The following is a 24,344-nucleotide window of genomic DNA, read 5'->3' on the forward strand; positions in this document are numbered from 1 at the left end:
AGACTGCAGACATTTGGAGTGGGTCTGGAGGAACTTGAGACGGGTGTGGGACTTAGAGGCACTCAGCCCAGGTGTGGGGCCTGGAAGCACTCATGGTAAGCAAGAGATCAGTCAACAGGTCTGTGAGTGCTATTAATAGAGAGGAATTGGGGTCCAGAATCAGCCAGGTAGGGAGCGAATGCAGAGAGACATATGACTCACAATAGGGAAGTATAGGCCTGCAACAACATTTAAGAGCAAGGGGAGGGAGGGGGGAACTGGGGTCATAAGTAGGAATGTGATGATTGTTCCTTGGTAACCACTTGACTGACAATAGATTTTTAGTTACATGTGTTGCATGCATATAACGGACCAATTCATACTGACATACAGGATAGACCACTCAATTTTTTAATACTGATAGATAGTTACAATCTACAGTTACAAACATCATCACAATCAGATGAACGCTAAATTAGAGGAGTTTATCTGGCACAGGTATACTGCAGTTTATGCATTTATTCAACATGGTTTTTGTAATGCAAAAATGGCATGGAGTAAATTAGGCAGTGAAGCTGCCAAATTAATGGTGAACTGAATGCTAGAAGAGGTGGTGGTTTCACACCACTTTTGCTTCAAATCAGCCACAGCGCAATTGCAACTGGTGTAAAGCAAACTTTTAAAAATTCTGAGGTGATCTAAATGCCAAGTGCCCCATCAGCTCTTCGCTGACATTAAAACTTGAAACAGTATTTCAATGCCACAAGTGGAGCTCCACCTGGTAGTTACCTGATACAACGATAATGGAGTTGTTGACTAATCATGGCAATCAATCTCTATCAAATCGTTTACAACAGACATGACATGAGGTGAGGAAATACCCAGTGGTGGAAAGCTTTGGTAACCATAGGTCTAAAGTCACCTGTTCCTCCTAAACATGGTCAAAGATCATAAAAGAATTATTCTTGTAACTTGGTGTTTATGAGTACTATGAGTGTTAAAAGATATCCATCATTAACCAAATCCTATCAAGACCCTCACAGCAACACTTGCTCTCGTGTATCTACGTCACATCAGCAGAATAAGCACATAAGAATATGTTATGATGAGCCGGATGGGTTGCACCTCAACAGGGCCGGGACCAATATCGTCGTGGGGAGGTTTATTAGTGCTATTGGGGGAGGTTTAAACTAGCTTGGCAGGGGGATGGGAACCTGAGCGTAGATTCAGAAGGGAGAGAAGCAAAGCTGGAAATGGAATGCAGAAAATTAGTAAGCGAGTTTGGAAGGCAGAGGAAACAATGGCTAGAAAATAGACAACAAAGGAGTTTGTCAGTGCTTAATGGTATATACTTCAATGCAAGGAGTCTAGAGAATAAAGCAGATAAGCTGAGGGCACGGATAGACACGTAGAAGTATGATATCTTAGCTATTACTGAAACATGACTTAAAGGGCAGGAATGGCAGCTCAACATTCCTGATTACAGAGTTTTCAGACAAGATGGAGGAGGGTAAAAAAGGAGGGGGAGGTCGCAATATTGGTTAAAGAAACAATTACAGTTGTGAGGAGGGATGATATGTTGGAAGGATCATCGAATGAGGCCATATGGGTTGACCTGAAGAACAAAAAAGGGGCAGTCACACTGCTCGGAGTGTACTATAGACCCCCAGTCAGAGGGAGAAAGAAGAGCAAATATGAAGGTAAATTTCTGAGAAGTGCAAAAAGAATAGTGCAGTAACAATAGGGGATTTCAACTACCCCAATATTAACTGGGATAGAATCAGTGTAAAAGGTATAGAGAGCGCAGAATTCTTAAAATGCGTTCAGGAGAACTTTTTTAGCCAGTACATAGCAAGCCCAAATAGAGAGGGGGCAATTCTGGACTTAGTTTTAGGAAATGAAGCTGGGCAGGAGGAAGGGGTATCAGTGGGAGAGCATTTTGCTGGTAGTGATCAATATTCAGTTAGATTTAGCATAGTTATAGAAAAGGACAAAGATAGAACAGGAGTTAAAGTTCTCAATTGGAGAAAGGCCAGTTTTACTAAGCTGAGATGTAATTTAGCAAAAGTGGACTAGAAACAGCTACTTGAAGATAAATCAGTGTCAGAGCAGTGGGAGGCATTCAAGAAGGAGATAGTGAGGGTTCAGAGCAAATACGTTCCCACAAAGAAAAAGGGTGGGACTCCCAAATCTAGATTCCCCTGAATGTCAAGGAATGTACAGGGTAGAATAAGGCAAAAAGGGAAGCTTATGTCAGATACTGAGAGCTCAATACTGCAGAAAGCCTAGAGGAGTATAGAAAGTGCAGGGGTGAAATTAAAAAGGAAATTAGGAAAGCAATGAGAGGGCATGAAAAAATATCGGCAAATAAAATCAAGGAAAACCCAAAGATGTTTTATAAATACATAAAGAGCAAGAGGATAACTAAGGAAAGAGTAGGGCCTATTAGAGACCAAAAAGGTAAACTAGGTAAAGGTAAATTGTAGAGGCAGAAGACGTGGGTATGGTTCTTAATTAATACTTTGCGTCTGTCTTCATAAAAGAGGGGGACAATGCAGACATTGTAGTTAAAGAGGAGGAGTGTGAAATATTGGATGGGATAAACATAGTGAGAGAGGAAGTATTAAGGTGATCAGCACCTTTGAAAGTAGATGAATCGCCAGGTCCGGATGAAATGTATCCCAAGCTGTTAAGAGAAGCAAGGGAGGAAATAGTGGAGGTTCCGACGTCATTTTCCAATCCTCCATGGATACAGGCGTGGTGCTGAGGACTTCTAACATTGTACAGTTGTTTAAAAAGGGGGAAATGAATAGACTGAGTAATTACAGATCAGTCAGCCTAACCTCGGTGGTGGGCAAATTATTGGAAACAATTCTGAGGGACTGTATTAATCGTCATTTAGATGGGAAGGATTACTCAGGATAGTTAGCATGAATTTGTTAAGGGAAGGTTTGACTAACTTGATTGAATTTTTTGAGGAGGTAACAATGAGGGTCAATGAGGTTAACGCATTTGATGTAGTCTACATGGATTTTAACAAGGCTTTTGACAAGGTCCCACATGGCAGACTGGTCAGAAAAGTAAAAGCCCATGGGATCCAAGGGAAAGTGGCTAGTTGGATCCAAAATTGGCTCAGTGGCAGGAAGCAAAGGGTAATGGTTGACGGGTGTTTTTGTGACTGGAAAGCAGCTTTCAGTGGGATTCCGCAGGGCTCAGTATTAGGTCCCTTGCTTTTTGTGGTATATATCAATGATTTAGACTTAAATGTAGGGGGCATGATTAATAAGTTTGCAGATGATACAAAAATTGGCTGTGTGGTTGATAGTGAGGAAGAAAGCTGTAGACTGCAGGAAAATATCAATGGACTGGTCAGGTGGACCGAAAAGTGGCAAACGGAATTCAATCCGGAGAAGTGTAAGGTAATGCATTTGGGGAGGGCAAACAAGGCAAGGGAATACACAATAAACGGTAGGATACTGAGGAGTGTAGAGGGACAGAGGGACCTTGGAGCGCATGTCCACAGATCCCTGAAGGTAACAGGACAGGTAGATAAGGTGGTTAAAAAGGCATACGGGATACTTTCCTTTATTAGCCAAGGCATAGAATTTAAGAGCAGGGATATTCAGCTGGTACTATGTAAAACACTAGTTAGGCCACAGCTAGAGTATTGCGTTCAGTTCTGGTCACCACATTACAGGAAAGATTGCACTAGAGAGGGTACAAAGGAGATTTACGAGCATGTTGCCAGGACTGGAAAATTTTAGCGATGAGGAAAGATTGGATAGGCTGGGTTTGTTTTCTTTGGAACAGAGAAGGTTGAGGAGAGATTTAATTGAGGTATATAAAATTATGAGGGGCCTAGATAGAGTGGATAGGGAGGGCCTATTTCCCTTAGCAGAAAGGTCAATAACCAGGGAGCACAGATTTAAATGGTAGAAGGATTAGAGGAGAGTTGAGGAGAAATGTTTTCACCCAGATGGTGGTGGAGATCTGGAACTCACTGCCTGAAAGGGTGGTTGAGGCAGAAACCATCATCACATTTAAAATGTATTTGGATATGCACCTGAAGTGCCGCAACCTACAAGGCTACGGACCAAGAGCTGGAAAGTGGGGTTAGGATGGACAGCTCTTTTTTGGCTGGCACTGACACGATGGGCCAAATGGCCTCCTTCTGTACCGTAAATTTCTATGATTAAGTATTGACACCAGACATTGCCTCTCAGCTGGGAACATTACACATAAAATTACTAAATTCAAAATCTCTACTTACAAAGTCGAAGTCCCCATCTTGTGGTACCTTCCAGTTATCAGGAAAAGGATTTTTTGATTTGTGGAAAGGCTCCTGCAGATTCTGGTTACAATTTCCAAGAGGTTTAGTATTTTTCTCCTGTTTGTCAAAATAATCCATAAAGGCTGGTCTTTGCAGCTCTTCTGGAGCATCATTCCCTGCAAGAAAAAAAGCAGTTCATTTTTTTAAGTGTCCAAGGACCTAATTTTATGTTATTTTTGAAGCTTGCTCCAGATCCTATAATATAAACAAATGAACATTTTTTTGTCTACGGATGCAGAGATACAGAAGCGGAGAAAGTTTGTTGAATAAAACCTCAACATAAGGGACTAAACAACAGCAAACAGTGACTGCACTTCAAAATAAATCATTGGCTGTGAAACATTTTGGGATGCCCTGAGGTCATGAAAGGCACCACATAACTGCAAGTTCTTTCTTTCCTTTCTCTCTATTCTGCTTTTATGTAAAAGTTAACAGAACTAGTCAAATTAGTATTGCACTTAACCATTGTGAAGGTTATTTGCATGAACAAATCCATCCGCAAATAGTTCCATTTCAATTAATATTCTGAAGTATAATTTTTTATTGCACATAAAGTGGTACAGTGACAGAAAGAGAATCTTTCCACTATTCAACAGGACAAATGTTAAATAATTCAGTTTTTTTTAACTAGTCATTGCTATACAATAGGAAAGTGTAAACCAAACGATAATTTTTCTCATTGAGAGCAATTTATAGTCCTAAAAGTAATTTCTTCATTACATCTTAGTCTTTTATTTTTGGAAAGTGTGAGTTATTTATTCCCCAATCTTATCTAAGATGAAATAAAAATAGAAAATGTTGGAAAACACTCAGGGTATCTAAGAGTCATTGAAGCTTGCGGTCCTTAACACCTGAAAGGAAGAAAAAGAACATTTTTTGTTAAAGCGCCGGATGAGGCGAAGGATGAAATGGAACTGAGGACCAGGACTGCTCTGAAATAAAGTGAGTCGGTACTGACATTATTTCAGATTTCTAGCATCTGCAGTTTTTTGCTTTTATCTAAGACGACCCTGTACCAGCAATGCAGCATCCCCAGGGGGCAGATGGGCAGGTGACCTGCCAAGAGGTGTGTAGGTAACTCTCACTCCCTGATCGAAAGCATTTTAGCCTTTGTTTGGCTTTATACTTTTATTTTGTCCTCAACAGAAAAGACTGATATCTGAATTCAGTATCTCCTACCTACACTGAGATAGGTTTGCAAGCCAGTAAGTCAGTTCTTTGTTTAATACCCATGTTATTGGAAACTGTCATACAGATAAGTCGACAATTTTGGAGTGAGTCCTTTTAGGTCAATTATAAAGCATTTTCTGTAAATTTCTCTCACTGAAAGATCTCAAGTAATATTTCAAAATTGAATGCAACCAGTGAACACTTCATGGTGCTCTCAGAAACAAACTTAAATGGACAGATACGTTATTGCAGAAATCTCTTTTCAGTCCCCATGCTGCATTGATATCACACCTGAATACAGATGATTTGTGATGTTTATTAATCTTGCTCAAAGTTTTCTAAATTATACATTTAGCACAATGTAGGCTTGTAAAATATTATAATTTTATTTTGCATCAAAAGCTATAAATGATTATTCATTTCATAGCATATTCATGGCAAACCATGGTTAAAAAGTACATTAATATAACAAACAAGGCCAATAGCAAAGCTGTCGGTACAGAGAAGACAGTTAACATTTCAAGTGTAGACACTGTTCTTATGAAGGATCTACATTAACCTGTCATTTCTCTTCACAGATGTCGACGGGCCTCCTGTGCAAGTTAATATTTTATGTTATTTGATGTACAATGCAGTCATAGTTTGAAGTTTTCTGCTAAGTGATCAGTGTATTATTTTGATTTGTGATAAGCTACAATTGATTTTAGACTAACTGTGAATAGATGCAAAACATTAACATTTGTGCTGTGAATAAGGACACTGCTGCATGCTTTATTAGGTTAACCCAATTTGACTGTACAAAAAAGACACTGCATAAAAGGCAACTGAAAGGTAACACCAGGAAAAAATTGAGAATCAAGAAGCTTAATAAAATTACCCTGTACAGCATAAATTGATCAACAAATGAATATGTGCAAAAATAATTTATATTCTGTAAGTAAATACCAGTGAAAGTCAACGTTATTGGACTAACATATTCCTTTGAAGCTTAGTTGATTTGTTAAAAAAATTTGTTCTCGTGCTGTGGGCAACCCTGGCAGGGCCTCATTTACTACCCATCTCCAGCTGGCTTGAGAAGGTAGTCCCTTGAATTGCTGCAGTCCTGGTGCTGATGGTGCTCCCACAGTGTTGTTAGATATAGAGTTGATTTCAGAAATGCCAACAGTCAAAATGAAATTTCTAACAGTTTTTAGGAGACATAAAAATATTTTAAAAGGTGTGTTCATATGATTGAGAGAATTACTAAAATGTAAATTACATCAGAGGTGAAATGCATCAGATAACCTTACAAAGGGTTGGACTATATCAGTCACAGATACTTGCTCTGCTTTTATACTTAATGGTGAGATTTTCCCATACCCTTAACTTCAAATAGCGTGAACTGGCTTTTATGGTTCACCTAATATTTTATTCAATTACTTTTATTCATGCAATTGAGCAGAGTTTTAATGAATTCTGTGCTTGTTAAGCTGAAGCCATATACAGTACTGAATTGAGAAGAAATGGTCCAAACATGACCATTGCGATTTATTGGAAAAATGTTCTGACTGCAGTATTATAGAAAATGTGTATGGAGTACTAATGTGCATCATTATCTGCAGACTGGACAACATCACAATAACAATTAAGCAGGACCAATGCCAGTTCAAAGCCAGCCAAGACTCTGGAGACACCATTCACAATGTTTTTCTCACTTGTAGTGCCTCCCTTTTTCCATAAAACTGTGGCAATAAAGTTTCATAGTCTTTCATCGCCTCCTCATGCATTCTCCTTCATCACTGTCTTGCTATGTGTTGAAACCAAACCTTCAATTTTACATGGAATCAGGTGACCACCCAGGTCCAGGTGCATTAACCCACTTTAATGTCACTACTGTTCCTACTGTATCCCAACTTTACATAGAATTAAAACAAAATTTTAATTTAACTCTACATAGAAATAAAATAAAAACAAAAAGGGGAAAAGGTATCACTGTAGTATAGCACATTGGTGCAGCATGGTAGCATGTGACTTTAACAGGGGAATTTTTCATTTTTGTTGTGCCTGGTGTAGCAAAGAGGAAATGGGGATGGAACCTGACACATCAGGGCTCTGCTCCCACATCATTTCCTCGGCTGCCCGAATTTATGTCAATGGACCTTTACCATAGGCTTGCACCTATTCCATATAATGAGATGGAAGAGGGTATTCCTGGACACTCAGCTCTGCATCAGCCTGTTGGGTGCCCAAATGGAGGGATGCACAAAGAAATCTGATGTTGGAGTTTGCATATGGCCCCCAAAGGGTCTATGAAGATCCCAGTCCAAAGATTGAAGCAGTAAATTCAAAATTTTCCACTTTCCACTTCCCAGGACGACCTTGGTGCTCTAAAGCAGCAACTAGAAGAATCCGATGCCAATGGCCAGGACCATAGCTACAGGTCTCTCAGGCCTGCACCTAAATTCCTGCTTGCTCCATCCGATCCCAGCACAAGTCCTTGCCAGGGGACAGCATGTGCTTGAAGTGCACCCAGGAAATGGACCAGGCCAGAAAAATTAAGATCGTCTCTCACTTTACAAGTATAGTGCACCACAGATTTTCTCACTTTCAGGGACTCCATCAGGACCTCAAGAGAAAATCAGCCCTGCAATCTTCCATACATTGAACCATGTTGAGTTTTTGATCTCAGAAGTGTCAATATGTGGAAAGGGAGAGTAAAGACCAGGCACCTTACACAAGAAGAGAGATAATTCAGCTAGACTGACCCACTCACTCAATCATAGTTACGAATTTTAGAATGGAATTGGTGGAGGCTTCTCTTGGCTAAAGATGGAGTGGCAGAGTCAAAAAAAAGGAAGGGAAAAATGCCTCAAATGTAAGGGATCTAACTGTGAAACAAAAAGACAAATATTAAAATAAACAACAGGTCTGTACTTTGCTTCATATACACAGAGGTATATTTTCAAGCCAAATCTTTTTATGACATGCAAGATATTAACAATGTTACAGCTTAGCAGTGAAGCCTGAGCGAACAAAGACCATATACTGGTAGCTCATGTGACAGGGCACTGAACTTAGGCCCTCAACTTCAAATGTGTGGTGAAACCCCTCAATAATTTTAGCAAAAATTTGGCATTAATTTTAAAAAATATGTGATTTCCCATTTTACATGGATGTGGTAAAATTATCACTAGGAAATTTCACCCTGCTGTGTCTACTGATATTCAAACCTGGCTGCGCTTAATAGATAGGCTTTACACACTCCGACAGGACAATAGATTGTGACTTAATGACAGCGTCTCATCATCTAAACCTAATTAAACAGTCAGCTACAAACAAATTATGACTTTCTAATTTTTTTTTTCTGTTTACTCCTCTATAAATACCATGAATTATGAATGAAGGAATTAGCTAGGAGATATTATCCGGCCCATCAACAAGAAGGAGCTGAATTATCACTAGCAGATGAAGCCATTTATCTCAGATGCTTCAGCCACTTCTGCAATTTGAATTGTATTAACATGACCCCATTGGGTTCAGAAACTCTTCAAGCAACTCACCCTATAATACCTCAGGGTAAATTTTACGAGGCTCTCTTCCTAGTTATGTGGAAGCGAAGGTTGCAGAATTGATTCTACAGTGCTAATTAAGATGTTAGCTGTGGCTCATTGGTGGCACTGTTGCCTCTTGAGTCAGAAGGTTGTGGGTTCAAAGTCCCATTCCAGAGACTTGAGCACAAAATCTAGGCTGACACTCCAGGGCAGTACTGAGGGAGTGCTGCACTGTCTGAGTGTGCCGTCTTTCGGATGAGACGTTAACCCAAGGCCCCATCTGCCCTCTCAGATGAACGTAAAAGATCCCATAGCACCATTTCCAAGAAGAGCAGGGGAGTTCTCCCCGGTGTCTTGGTCAATATATTTAACGCTCAACCAACATCACTAAAACAGATTATCTAGTCATTATCACATTGCTGTTTGTGGGACCTCGCTCCGTGCAAATTGGCTGCTGCATTTCCTAAATTATAACAGTGACTACACTTCAAAAGAGTACTTCAATGGCTGTAAAGCCCTTTGGGACATCATGAGGTTGTGAAAGGCGCTAGATAAATGCAAGTCTTTCTAATTGACATATCTGCCATTTGTACTCCATTTAGTGAGCTTGAATGAGCTTTAATGAGAGCAGAATCACTAAATTTACCTTATAATGTCATCAGCAAAAATATTCAAAATCCACAGAACCTCTTGCCCCCTCCCCCCAAAAAAACCTCTAAAGCCAACAAGAATTCTTTTTTTAAAAAAAAGTTTGATTTTTTAAAAATTGGAAAGCACAGTAATGATGAAGACTCTACAATCCATCTGGCTGTTTCCAAAAACTAATACCTCTTAATCACCCATTCCCTCAAATACCTATTCAATTCTCTCTTAAATTTTGCACATTATCTGCCTCACTGCCTCCATCAGCAGTCCATTCCACATGTTCACCATCCTCTGCATAAAACTGTTGGATTTGAAGAGTCTGTGGACTTTCCCTCTTCTAAGCTTGAGCCGTGTTCCATGGTTCTAGAGTTTGTGGCAACCTCGAACACATTATCATGATTCTATTTATCTGTCCTGAGGAATTGGAACATCCCGCTTAAGCCTTCTCTTCTCCAGAGTAAACAATCTCCCACAATTCAACCTTTCCTATTAGCTCAGATGCCTTACACTAGATATCAAGTTGATTGCCCTTTTCTGTACTGCTGCCAATACTTGGATATCTTTGCTGTAGTATAGTGGCCAGTATTCCAGGTGTGGCCATAACAGTACCTGATACAAATTCATTACCACCTGCTGAGTGGGATATTTGTTCTATCCCAAGGTGTCAGCCATGGCTCAGTGGGTAGCACTCTCACCTCTGAGTAAGAGGTTGTAGGTTCAAGTCCCAGTCTAGAAACTTGAGCACAAAATCTAGGCTGACACTCCAGTGCACTGCTGAGGGAGTGCTGCCCTGTCAGAGGTACTACCTTTCAGATGAGACGTTAAACTGAGACCCTGTCTGCCCCCTCAGGTGCCTCTTTAGTCTCTCCACATAACTGAAGTCCCTCATCCCTTGTACCCTGGTAAATCTCGCCTGCACCCTCTCAAAGGCCTTGACATCCTTCCTAAATTGTGGTACCCAAAATTGGATACAATACTCCAGCTGAGGCCTATTTATAAAGCTTTAGCATAACTTTCTTGCTTTTGTACCCTATGGCTCTATTTCTAAAGCCCAGGATCCTGTATGCTTTTTTAACAGCCATTTTAACACATCCTGACACCTTCAAAGATTTGTATATGTGAACCCCCAGGCCTCTCTGTTCCTGCACCCCCTTTAAAATTGTACCGTTTAGTTTATATTGTCTCTCCTCATTCTTCCTACCAAAATGCATGATTTCACACTTTCTGCATTAAATTTCATCCGCCATGTGTCTGCCCATTGCACCAGCCTGTCTATGTCCTCCTGAAGTCTGCGACTATCCTCCTCACTGTGAAATACATTTCCATGCTTTGTGTCATCTGCAAACTTTGAAATGTTGCCTCTTATATATTAATGGCCTGGAATTGGGTATATCAAAAACATCTGCCACAGCACGCAAAATAATGCAAATCCAAGGCATAGGTTCAGAGCAGCCATTTTTACTGGCAGCACTAGCAGTTCTGTAGATTCAGAGATTAAAAGTCTGTGAAGATCACAAAATCAAACACTGCAGGCTATAAATTGGGCCGCGTAGCGCCCGTTTTGTAGGTGCTACATGGCCTCCTAAGAACCCAAAAATGGCGTTCGGAAAGGGCACGTACAATTCTAGTGTGACGTGAGCCGGATGCCATCTTGGTAAAGGCACTTGTGCAGGCACAGATAATGAACGCCGGCAGCATGTAAAGTGGGAAGAATATGCGGTAGATTAGTATGCAACACTGATTTAAAGGGACAGATGCGATTTTGGAACTTAACGCTCCAGCCAACGCACGTCTTAACTTTGCACAGCTGAACTGATCTTAAACAGCATGGAGGACCCCCCCCCCCCCCCCCCGCCCCACACCAGTGCTATTTAAAGGGATCATGCAGGAGTTACAGGTTATTTGCTGGATTATTGCTTCTGGCTGCTGATACATTTGTACCTGTTTTTGCAGGTCTCCAATACTTGAATATTAGGACTAGGGTACATAGCCTAAAAATTAGAGCCAGGACTTACAGGAATGAAGTTAGGAAATGCTTCTACACACAAAGGGTGGTAGAAGTTTGGAACGCTCTACTGCAAATAACTCAATTGTTAATTTTAAATCTGAGATTGATAGATTTTTGTTAACCAAAGGTATTAAGGGATATGGGGCTAAGGCGGGTATATGGAGATAGGTCACAGATCAACTGTGATCTCATTGAATGGCGGAACAGGCTCCAGGGGCTAAGTGGCCTACTCCTGTTCCTATCTTCTTATAATAAAGTTTCAATACTCGACAGGGAGTGGGCTGGCCAGCTGACAGGCAACAGGAAGGGCACTGGCAGAGAGGCAGGGGTGGGAGCAGGAATGCTGTCATCCAGAGAGAGGACAGCAGGTTCATGTTCCATGGAGCCATTGCCACTTGCTGCCTCCTGTTATGCACCACCTTCTCCTACAAGAAAGTGGGACGTGTGCCAGTGAGTGGCCTGCAAGATGTTTGGATGATAAGCTTGTCATGGTTGAGTAGCTGCCAGTGTATGTGACCTTTGAGTTGTGGGTGTGCGGCTCGCAACACTGGTAATGTGTGAGGGTGAGAGGAAGCATCTGATTGAAAGAGTTGAGCACTGATTGAAAGAGTTTGTTGGTATGTGGGTAATGGTGGGGGAGAACACAACATTCGATGGGATTGTGAGTTGTGAAGAGGATGCTAAGAGGCTTCAAGGCGATTTAGACAAGTTGAGTGAGTGGGCAAATACATGGCAGATGCAGTATAATGTTGATAAATGTGAAGTTATCCACTTTGGAAGGAAAAACAGAAAGGGAGAGTATTATTTAAATGGTGATAGATTGGGGAATGTTGATGTACAAAGGGACCTGGGTGTACTTGTATGCCAGTCACTGAAAGCAAACATTCAGGTGCAGCAAGCAGTTAGGAAGGCAAATGGTATGTTGGCCTTCATTGCAAGAGGATTTGAGTATAGGAGCAAGGATGTCTTACTGCAGTTATACAGGGCCTTGGTGAGACCACATCTGGAGTATTGTGTGCAGTTTCGGTCTCCTTACCTAAGAAAGGATATACTTGCTATTGAGGGAGTGCAGCGAAGGTTCGCCAGACTGATCCCTGTGTTGGCAGGACTGTCATATAAGGAGAGATTGGGTCGACTAGGCCTGTGTTCACTAGAGTTTAGGAGAATGAGAGGGGATCTCGTTGAAACATATAAAATTCTGACAGGGCTAGAGAGACTGGATGTAGGGAGGATGTTTACCCTGGCTGGGGGGGTTCAGAACGAGGGGTCACAGTCTCAGGATACAGGGTAGGACATTTATGACTGAGATGAGGAGAAATCTCTTCACTCAGAGGGTGGTGAACCTGGTGGAATTCTCTACCACTGAAGGCTGTGGAGGCCAAGTCACTGAATATATTTAAGAAGGAGCTAGATAGATTTCTAGACACAAGAGGCATTAAAAGGCATGGGGAGAGAGCGCGAATATGGTATTGAGATAGAGGATCAGCCATGATAATATTGAATGGCAGAACAGGCTCGAAGGGCTGAATGGCCTACTCCTGCTCCTATTGTCTATTTTTCTATGTAATGCGTGGAGCAGTGGATGCAGCTAGTGGTGCAGCTGGTATGAGATGCCAGTCGTGCATTGAACTTCTTCCTGCACTGCATTCATGTTCATGGTGCTATGCACCTGGCATTGACTTTGTCCCCTACTGCCTCGGGAAGCATATGTCTGGAGAGCCTTTTGCCCTCCTGACGATATAGGATACCCCTCCTTCTGTCCACCTCTTGCACCAAGGCCTCTAGTGCATCATCACAGAACCTCGGTGCACGCACTCTCGCAGGTCTGGTACAAACTCAGATCGGCAGATTGGTGAGGTCTGACGTGCATTTTTTAACATAACTCAATGGTTTGTAAACATAGGGACAAGACCTGCATCTGTGTTTTACATTTGTGATGTCTGATCTCCGTTCCGACTCTGTGCGGACCTGTATCTTATATTTTGCAAATAAGAGGTGCAGACTGCCTTTAAGAGGTGCTAGCCACTCGCGATATCTGGGCCCCTTGATGGTGAGCAGCCACTCAACAGCGCAGGTAAGCCTGGCTGCTCGCAGCAATTATGTAAAACAGCAGGCAGCACAAATGTTACATGCTGCCTGCATCTCGACAACCGGGCACAGGTTAATCGCGCACTGCGACCCCTGTGCCTGGTATCGGCAGTTATCCAATTTAACCCCTTGCAAGTTTTCTACTCCTAAATTAAGCTACTGTTTGGAGCTATGAACTTTGCCAAAGTTACAGAACATGATAGCATGGGTAAAAATACAGGGATGCACAGCCAGGAATATTTGTAGGATGCAATCACATACAATTTAATTTTCTGTTTGGAGTTTGAAATTGACAAGACAAAATTATAATTTACATTACTTCCACTACAAGGAAAATAATAGATTTTTTAAAACTTACAAACCTACAAAGTAACATAGGAAACCTGCAACAAATTTATAAGCATTTTATAATAACTGTTGAATATGACTGTACCGAGAAAACGTGAAAGTCCTGAAATCCCTCGGGTTTAGCAGCACGATTTTTGCATAATCTAGGCATGGGAGGAACCCCTGTACGATTGGGTTACCACCCTTTTCTGAATCTGTTCCAAAATTTTGCAGGAAGTGGGGGGTACACATTGCACCCTCCCTTTCCATGGGGATTCCAGTGGCAGGAGGCGGGTCTGGCAGGATTACATCAGCTATCTTAAATTCCGCCCCCAGTTCCGCATCAGTCGCTTCGATACAATGCGCAAAGCAAGTGAAGGATTTTGGGCTTTTTGGATTATGGACCTTTTGATGCCTGCTCTTAAGAAGGACATAAGAAATAGGAGCAGGAGTAGGCCATATGGACCCTCGAGCCTGTTCCGCCATGCAATAAGATCATGGCTGATCTTCAATCTCAACTCCACTTTCCCGCCCAATCCCCATATCCCTTGATTCCCTTAGAGACCAAAAATCAATCTATCTCAGCCTTGAATATGCTCTATGACTGAGCATCCTGCCTCTGCCACCAAGAAGGCTGGGCTCGAGGTGGCAGAGGAGGTCACCAGCAGCAGCAACGTCTCCCGCATCTGGATACAGTGCAGGAAGCGCTTCAATGACCTAACTAGGTCAGCCAAAGTGAGTACACTTACTCATTCTCTTACACTCCATCTTCCACATCACCGCCCCTACCCTGCATCTCATTCTGCACTGCCAAGACTACTCTATCACATCACTCCTCACACCCACTCAAACCTCATCCTCAACTTACCTGCACTTACTCACCACTTCCTCACCTCCCCAGTACTCACCACTACCACTCAACCCGATCCTCATACAATATCATGGCTCTGACTCATACTCACCCTCTAATGCATCATTTTCACGGTCAGCCTCACCCAAACCAAAGCATTCAGCGGTTAGCCACGTCACCATCACTCACTCACGCCTCTCTACTTTCTCCCCTTATAGAAGAAGAGAGCGAGGACTGGAGGGGGGCTGCAACATCTAGTCGTCCTCACAGACGCGGAGCAGGAGGTGCTGGAACTGAGCCGCACCCTCGAGAGCCTGTCCGTCGGGGACGCCGAGACTGGCACCCGACAAACGGCTGGTGACAGAACTTTAACATTCAGTACACACAGTAGCAATTGATGTTAACATGCCTTGCCATCTTCAGCACCTCAACATCTTAATATTGCCTTCTGTTCTGTTACAGGGCCTTCAGCGACCGCCGTGACGGCGGAGGGCGATTCCTCAGAGGACCTACCGGCCTCTGAGGGGGCACCATCATATCCGAGCGAGCCATCCACCAGCGCAGATACACACACCTCGGTGGGTCCCCATCCTCAGTTCGTTGGGGTCGCACATGGTGAGTCACCACATACGTGAGTACGAGCAAACACTGGTGGCAGGGGCAGCTGTGGAGAGTCCGCGTCAGTGGGAGCACTCTTCTCCAGGCTCAGTTCAGCTGGACACAGATGCTGAACCCTGGGGGCCATCCATGAAAAGGAGAATGATCGAGAGGCAGCAGCACATTTGCGAGGTGCTGGAACAGGTGCCACGCACAACGCGCACTCTCCACAATCGCGCAGAGGATGGAGGATTCCAACTCCTGCATGAGTGGAATGATGGCAAAGGTAAGGGGGGGCATCTCTGAGATAGTGTCGCAGGTAAGTGCGGGAATGTCTGCGATGGAAGGAAGGCTAGCCTCCGTGGAGCTTCAAGTACGGCTCACAAATGAGTCCACTGAGGCCCAGACAACGGCCCTTTGGACTCAGGGTGAACAACATTCCGCCGCCTTAAACAGGCAGGCAGATACTCTGGCACTGGCCTTACAAGGCTTCACACATGTCCTTCAAACTGCCGTCCAGTAGGGTGGTAGGAGTGGTGTGGGCCAGGCCCAGGGAAGGGAAGGGGACATGGAAGTGGAGAGGCCACTCAAAGTGCCCCCGCGTCTCACCCTTTGCCCCCCTCTCAACCAATACCCGCAATGCTGCCTCCTCTCCAGGTGGCCAAGTCTGCCCCTGCACAGGTGCAGGTGGAGCAGTCTTTGGAGGGGCCCTCACGGGCACCAAAACCCAGAGGGCGTAGGCTCAAAGCATCAAATTGGTCAGGGCATGAACAAGAGCAACCTGCCACTACCTCTGCTGCAGCCACAGGGGATGCACCACGTAGGAGTAATCGGAAGCGAAAGGCGAAGGTGATGTGAGCACAAAGGGGATGCACAAGGGTGTTTGACGGTTTGTCATGTTTTTTATTAAATCTTGCTTTTTGTTAATCGCACATTAAAAATTATTGTCACCACTACTGCCATGTCTTGGTCATTCTTCACTGGCTTGTGTAATAAGGCCCTTTCATGAGGTTCACCATGAATGCCCACACTTGATGTCATCCATTGACCCATTGGGTCACTCTAAGTGGGTGTACGTGTAGTTGCAGTATTGTTTTGTGCGGTGGCGGGGTTGCTGGTGTGGCCGCTCCTCTGTCCAGGTGGTGAGGACTAGACTCTTCACACTGTCTGATGTTAGGAGAACCGTTCACGTATCAGTGACTCCCTGGCCTCACGAGCAGCCAGGTGAGCTGCTCTCGGCTGGCCCGAGCAGCATCTCCTTACCCGTCGCTGTCAAAGTCACCACTGCCCTCAACTTCTTCGCCTCCGGATCGTTCCAGGGTGCCACCAGGAACATCGCTGAGGTCTCTCAGTCATCTGCACACAAGTGCATTAGGCAGGTTTCGGAGCTGTTCTGTCCATGGGTTGCTTCTCCTCCTCCTCCGCTTCGTCCTCCTCCTCAATGTGGGTGGCAGATGTGGATGGGGCCTCCTCCAGTGGCACCCCTCTCTGTTGTGCCGTGTTGTGCAGGGCACAACAGACGACTATAATGCGTCCCACTCTGTCTGATGCGTATTGAAGCGCTTCCCCAGAACGATCAAGGCACCTGAAGCACCTAGTAGCGATGTGGCTGTCATTATATCAACGATGTTGCTCGGTGGTGTTCCTCAGAGGTGTCATGAGCCGCGTATACAGGGGGTATCCCTTGTCCCCGAGGAGCCAGTGCTTGCGGGTGTTCGGTGTGTGGCAGAGGGCGGGATGTAGGACTCCCGGAGGATGAAGGAATCGTGGCAGCTGCCACGGTATCTGGCGCACAAGTAAAGGAATCTTTTGCGGTGGTCACAGATGAGCTGAGTTGATGGAGTGATAGCCCTTCCTGTTGATTAAGAACAGTCCTGGCTCGTTTGGAGATACTCGTATTGCTATATGGATGCAATCAATTACACCCTGCACCCGTGGGAAGCCAGCCACAGCGTGGAATCCCTCGGCCCTCTCCGGCTGAGGTCAACCATGGGGAAGTTGACGTAGTGCGAGGGCTTGCGAAACAAGCCTTATGCACTTGTTTGCAGACGACTGAGCGGCCCCGGTGATGTCCCCGGTGGCACCTTGGAACGATCCGGAAGCGAAGAAGTTGAGGGCAGTGGTGAGTTTGACAGTGACAGGTAAGGAGATGCCGCTCGGGTCAGCCGGGAGCAGCTCGGCATGAAGGAGGCTGCAGATGTCCGCGATTACCTGGCGACTGACTCTGAGCCTCCGTATGCACTGCTCCTCAGAGAGGTCCAGGAAACTGGGCCTCGGTCTGTAGACCCTGTTGCGAGGGCAGTGCCATCTGCGACGTCCCTTTCTCTGTTGTTGCCCTCCGTGCTGTTGTGCAGGTGCCTGTGGTGCAGCACTGTGTTGTGGAGCTCCACATGGCGGAGGTGGATGCGTGCCTGGCGAGGCTGGTGATGTTGCTCGTCCTCGGATGAAGTGATGTACGCAGCCACGGCACCCCCCATCCTGACGGTGTGAGTTTGAGGGGGTCCGCAAACGAGGTAAATGTGTTTGCAAGCAGAGTTTTGGGTATAAATTAAGAATTTTGAGTGGAAACATAAAGGTCTTGCAGCCAAAACTTTGTCTGAAGTGACAGAGTGCCCTGCTGCAATAAATGAGGTTTTCCCCCCACTGACTGCTGGCTGTAACACGTCTGCTACAACAGGGAGTGTTTCCCACAGCACAGGAAATACGCTGAGGATCCTTCAAAATTGCACCCCTGCCAAAATCTCCACTTAATGAGGTTTCTCAAGACCTAATGAGTCAATTATAAAAGGTGTGATAACAGAACACTTGGAAGGCATTAACGGGATTGGACAAAGTCAGCATGGGTTTATGAAAGGGAAATCATGCTTAACAAATCTACTGGAGTTTTTTGAGGATGTAACTAGTAGAATAGATAGGGGAGAACCAGTGGATGTGGTGTACTTGGATTTTCAGAAGGCTTTTGATAAGGTCCCACACAAGAGGTTAGTGTGCAAAATTAAAGCACATGGGATTGTGGGGAATATACTGGCATGGATTGAGAATTGGTTGACAGACAGGAAAGAGAGTAGGAATAAACGGGTCTTTTTCCGGGTGGCAGGCAGTGACTAGTGGGGTACCGCAAGGATCAGTGCTTGGGCCCCCCAGCTAGTCACAATATATATCAATGATTTGGATGAGGGAACGGAATGTAAATTTCCAAGTTTGCAGATGACACAAAGCTGGGGTGGAATGTGAGCTGTGAGGAGGATGCAAAGAGTCTCCAATGTGATTTAGACAATTTGGGTGAGTGGGTAAGAACATGGCAGATGCAATATAACGTGGATAAATGTGAGGTTATCCACTTTGGTTGTAAAAACAGACAGACAGATTATTATCTGAATGGTGATAGATTGGGAAAAGGGGAGGTGTAACGAGACTTGGGTGTCCTTGTACACCAGTCGCTGAAAGCGAGCATTCAGGTGCAGCAAGCAGTTAGGAAGGCGAATGGTATGTTGGCCTTCATTGCAAGAGCAGAGATGTCTTACTGCAGTTGTACGGGGCCTTGGTGAATCCACATCTGGAGTATTGTGTGCAGTTTTGGTCTCCTTATCTGAGGAAGAATTTCCTTGCCATGGAGGGAGTGCAACGACGGTTTACCAGACTGATTCCTGGGATGGCAGGACTGATGTATGAGGAGAGATTGGGTTGACTAGGCCTATATTCACTAGAGTTTAGAAGAATGAGAGGTATCTCATCAAAACATATAAAATTCTAACAGGACTAGACAGACTAGATGCAGGGAGGATGTTCCCGATGGCTGGGGAGTCTAGAACCAGGGGTCACAGTCTCAGGCTACGGGGTATGCCATTTAGAACCGAGATGAGGAGAAATTTCTTCACTTAGAGGGTGGTGAACCTGTGGAATTCTCTACCACAGAAGGCAGTGGAGGCCAAGTCATTAAATATATTCAAGAAGGAGATAGATATTTATCTTAATGCTAAAGGGATCAAGGGATATGGGGAAAAAGCGGGAACAGGGTACTGAGTTAGACGATCAGCCATGGTCATTTTGAATGTAAGTACCTCAACTATCTCTCAAACTATGTAAGTTATCATCCTGCCAGCTTTAATTGCCGTTGGGAGTCCCGCATTCGGGAGGTGCGTGCATGTCACTGGGGAACCCGGAAGTCAGCGGATTGGAGCCGGGCTCCGAACCCGCTCCGGGTTTCTGCCATTTTACAAGCCCCCCCCCCACCCCCGCCCCCAACGCAACCGCTCCGCCATCCGAAAATCGGCCTCCATATCTCAGGAACAGTCAAATTGATCATTCTGAGTTTTGAGTTGCATAAGGTTATATGGCATCTTTATCAGGAAAACTGTTGTGTCTTAACATCAATAAAATTACTTAGAGTTTTTAAAACTATTCTATAATGTTTCAGTCTTGGTTGATTCTTACCTTTTGAACCCTAAAGAGTTAAGAATCCTACACAGGCATACAGATCATGCCAGGGCAAAATTGTGGCAGAAGTTGGACCAAGCAGCTTTCTAAAAGTTGGTTTGACTGCAGCAAATTTAAATTCCTGAAGTTTCTTCTCACCACCTGGCTAGCTCCACAGTGTGGCAAAGAGTCGCACTGACATTCTCCTTCCTCTACCTCCCCCTTCCCTCACTGGAACAAGCACCCTAGTTATGCCAAGATGACAGGGGGGTGGAGCAAGGTCTTCCCAAAATATTTAAATTCGCTGACCCCAGTATTTAGGGTGGGGTCAGCTGTGGGTCGAGTAGGAGGTCAGAAACCTCACTGTATTCCCAATAGTGCAGCAGGCTGCCTGGAATTTTGAGGCTTCTGCCAGTAAAGCTGTCCTCTCAGCCATGTGATGAGACTACAGACAATATGAAGCCATCGTCTTTGTCCCACCCTTTCTACCAATTCAAACCCCCTCCCCAGCCACTGTCTCAGGCTGAACCAACCTCTGTGTCCTATTCAACCCCGAACTAAGCTTCCAATCCCATATATGCTCAATCACAAAGGCCAATACGTTCCACCTCCATCACCTAGTCTCCGCCCCAGCCTTAGCTCATCTGCTGCTCAAACATGCCTTTGTCTTTGATTATTCCAATACTCTCCTGGAGAACCTCCCATCCTCCACACTATGTAAACTTGAGCTTGTCCAAAACATTGCTGCCCATTTCTTATGCTACACCAAGTCCCGGTCACCCAACACTCCTGTCCTTACTGACCTAACTTTGGCTCCTTGTCCCCAAATGTCAACAATTTAAAATTCTCATCCTTGTGTTTAAATCCCTTTGTGGCTTTTCCCCTTTTTATTTTTGTAACCTCCTCTAGCTCTACAATTCCTCCCCCGGACTTTCCACTCCTTCGACTCTGGCATCTCATGCCCCCACCACTGGCCCACCCTTTGCAGCTGTGAGTTCAGCCATCTCTGGAATTCAGCTCATGCTCTGGAATTCCCTCGCTAAACCTTTCTACCTCCCACCTCCCTCTCCTCCTTTAAAACAGACCCTCCTTAAAACCCACTTCTTTTAGCTTTTAGTCACCCCTTCAAATATCTGCTTCTTTAGCTCAGTGTCGATTTTTGTTTGATTATGCTTCTGTGAAGCGGCTTGGAACTTTTTTCGTAGAATTATAGAAAATTTACGGCACAGAAGGAGGCCATTCGGCCCATCATGTCCGCGCCAGCTGAAAATGAGCCTCCCAACCTAATACCACTTTCCAGCACTTGGTCTGTCGCCATATAGGTTACGGTACTTCAGGTGCACATCCAGGTACTTTTTTAAATGAGTTGAGGGTTTCTGCATCTACCACCCTTTCAGGCAGTGAGTTCCAGACCCCCACCACTCTCTGAGTGAAAAAAAAAATTCTCAGCTCCCCTCTAATCCTTCTACCAATCACTTTAAATCTATGCCCCCTGGCTATTGACCTCTCTGCTAAGGGAAATAGGTCCTTCCTATCCACTCTATCTCGGCCCCTCATAATTTTGTACACCTCAATTACATCACCCATCAGCCTCCTCTGTTCCCTCTCTAGTGCAGTCACATCTTTCCTGTAATGTGGTGACCAGAACTGGATGCAGTACTCAAGCTGTGGCCTAACTAGTGATTTATACAGTTCCAGCATAACATCCCTGCTCTTATATTCTATGCCTAGGCTAATAAAGGAAAGTATTCCATATGCCTTCTTAACCACCTTGTCTACCTGTCCTGCTACCTTCAGGGATCTGTGGACAAGCATTCCAAGATCCCTCTCTTCCTCTACACCTCTCAGTATCCTCCCATTTACTCTGTATTCCCTTGCCTTGTTTGCCCTCCCCAAATGCATTACCTCACATTTCTCTGGATTAAATTCCATTTGCCACTTTTCTGCCCACTTGACCAGTCCATTGATATCTTCCTGCAGCCTACAGCTTTTCTCCTCACTATCAAATACACAGCCAATTTTTGTATCATCTGCAAACTTCTTAATCATGCCCTCCACATTTAAGTCCAAATCATTAATATATACCACAAAAAGCAAGGGACCTAACACCGAGCCCTGCGGATCCCAACTGGAAACAGTCACAAAAACTCCTGTCGACCATTATCCTTTGCTTCCTGCCACTGAGCCAATTTTGGATCCAACTTGCTACTTTCCCTTGGATCCCATGGGCTTGTTCTTTTTTGACCAGTCTGCCATGTAGGACCTTGTCAAAGCCTTGCTGAAATCCATGTAGACTACATCAAATACACTACCCCTCATTGTTACCTCCTCAAAAAATTAAATCAAGTTAGTCAGACACGACCTTCCCTTAACAAATCCATGCTGACTGACCTTGATTACTCCGTGCCTTTCCAAGTGACGGATTATCCCGTCCCTCAGAACTGATTCCAATAATTTGCCCACCACCGACGTTAGACTGACTGGCCTATAATTACTCGGTCTAGGCCTCGCTCCCTTTTTAAACAATGGTATAATGGTAGCAGTCCTCCAATCCTCCGGCACCACGCCTGCATCCAGTGAGGATTGGAAAATGATGCTCAGAGCCTCCGCTATTTCCTCCCTTGTTTCTTTTAACAGCCTGGGATACATTTCATCCGGGCTGGTGATTTATCTACTTTCAAAGATGATAATCCCCTTAATACTTCCTCTCTCATAATGTTTATCCCATCCAATATTTTACATTCCTCCCCCTTGACTACAATGTATGCATCATCCCTCTCTTTTGTGAAGACAGACGCAAAGTATTCATTAAGAACCATACCAATCTTCTGCCTCCACACATAGGTTACCTTTTTGATCTGAATTACTGAATATATTTAAGAAGGAGCTAGATAGATTTCTCTACACAAAAGGCATCAAGGGGTATGGGGAGAGAATGGGAATATGGTATTGAGATAGAGGATCAGTCATGATCATATTGAATGGCGGAGCAGGCTCGAAGGGCTGAATGGCCTACTCCTGCTCCTATTTTCTATGTCTCTAATAGGCCCCACTCTTTCCTTAGTTATCCTCTTGCTATTAATGAATTTATAAAACATCTATTTTGTAACATTTTCTATGTTAAAGGCACTATATAAATTCAAATTATTGTTTTTGTTGCTCATTTTAGATTATTCTAGAGGCTAATATGGTCAGCAGGTGTAACAATCATGCAGATGTAGTCACTGAAGTATAAAGACAGTCAAGATTCCAGATAAAAACAGAAAATGCAGGAAATACACAACAAGTCAGTTAACATCCGTGATAAGATAGCCAGACTAACGAATTGCATAAGCAGTTGACTTCATCAAGTGAAATACTCTGCCATGGCAAGGACAAGAAAGTATTCTGCTCAGAGACCAGATCAACTGGGTCTTAAAGGTGAAAACCCTGGAATCCTTTCAGAAACAATTAAATATTGCAATGGGGAACACAGAGACTTTCTGTATGGCTGAATTAAGTTGGGCCAAATGGCCTTCCTCATCCGTAATTAACTTGTAAATACGCAGATTACAGATACTGAGTCTCTACTAGACAAGTAGTATTTTACAATGCATACACTGAGAATGTCCCAATCTTGTGCTTGGTTTCTACCACTATTCCTTGGATGCACACATAATGTGCAGTTTGGGAACAGTCCAACAGAAAAACCAGAGCTCTATAAAATGAACTTTCCAGATGACAAGAATTCTCACTCTGATAACTATTAAAAGGGAGGGGGGTGTACAATTTAACTTTTATTTGATAATATTCATGTTGTAATGCACTAAAACCTTCAGTGAGTGGCACTCCATTAGCATTGATTAAAGACTTTTCATTTTTTAGTACTTGCACAGATCAATTTTGGTACCTTCTAAAAGAATAACGATCAGTTAAAATATGAAAACATTTAATAAATACAGTCTTTATTGCTGGAAATGGAGACCAGCCCTGCATCGATTTGGCATAATGCTGCACTTTTTTACAAATTGCATCATTGGATTGCAGCATTTGGTGAACATTAAACACAGGCGGCCAGACTTTCCGCTTTGTGCTATTTTAACTCCTACATTAACCTATTTACTTTAAAGTAGTTCATGCTTACATTAAAATAACAATGACTGGAAAATCTAGACCAACCTGCGCAATTAAATATTATAGCTGCACTTTCTAAAATATGGTTTCAATGATTCTTACCCATCTTGTGGCAGAAAACAACAAATAAAAGCTGTGTGAGGTGTCATTCTCAAAAGAGAGAAAATAATGGAGCAAACTTCTAATATGTTATCAGATGCCAAGACTGTGTTACAGGTCGTTATTTTTCCTGTTGATGGGGCTTCCTCCATTTAAGCTCGTAACTGCCAGTATTGCAATCAAGCATTGTCT

The 24,344-nt window shown here is 43.9% G+C and overlaps 1 protein-coding gene across 1 annotated transcript in view; it reads right to left on the reverse strand.

Annotated features, from left to right (window-relative positions):
• Nucleotides 1-24,344, reverse strand: part of stk3 (serine/threonine kinase 3 (STE20 homolog, yeast)) — a 459,951-nt gene that overhangs the window by 99,539 nt on the left and 336,068 nt on the right. The window contains exon 10 of the mRNA XM_067978103.1: nucleotides 4,250-4,425. Coding sequence (XP_067834204.1) covers nucleotides 4,250-4,425 — 176 coding nt within the window. The remainder of the gene's footprint in view (nucleotides 1-4,249; nucleotides 4,426-24,344) is intronic.

Source organism: Heptranchias perlo, chromosome 3, assembly GCF_035084215.1.
Source record: "Heptranchias perlo isolate sHepPer1 chromosome 3, sHepPer1.hap1, whole genome shotgun sequence".
NCBI lineage: Eukaryota > Metazoa > Chordata > Chondrichthyes > Hexanchiformes > Hexanchidae > Heptranchias > Heptranchias perlo.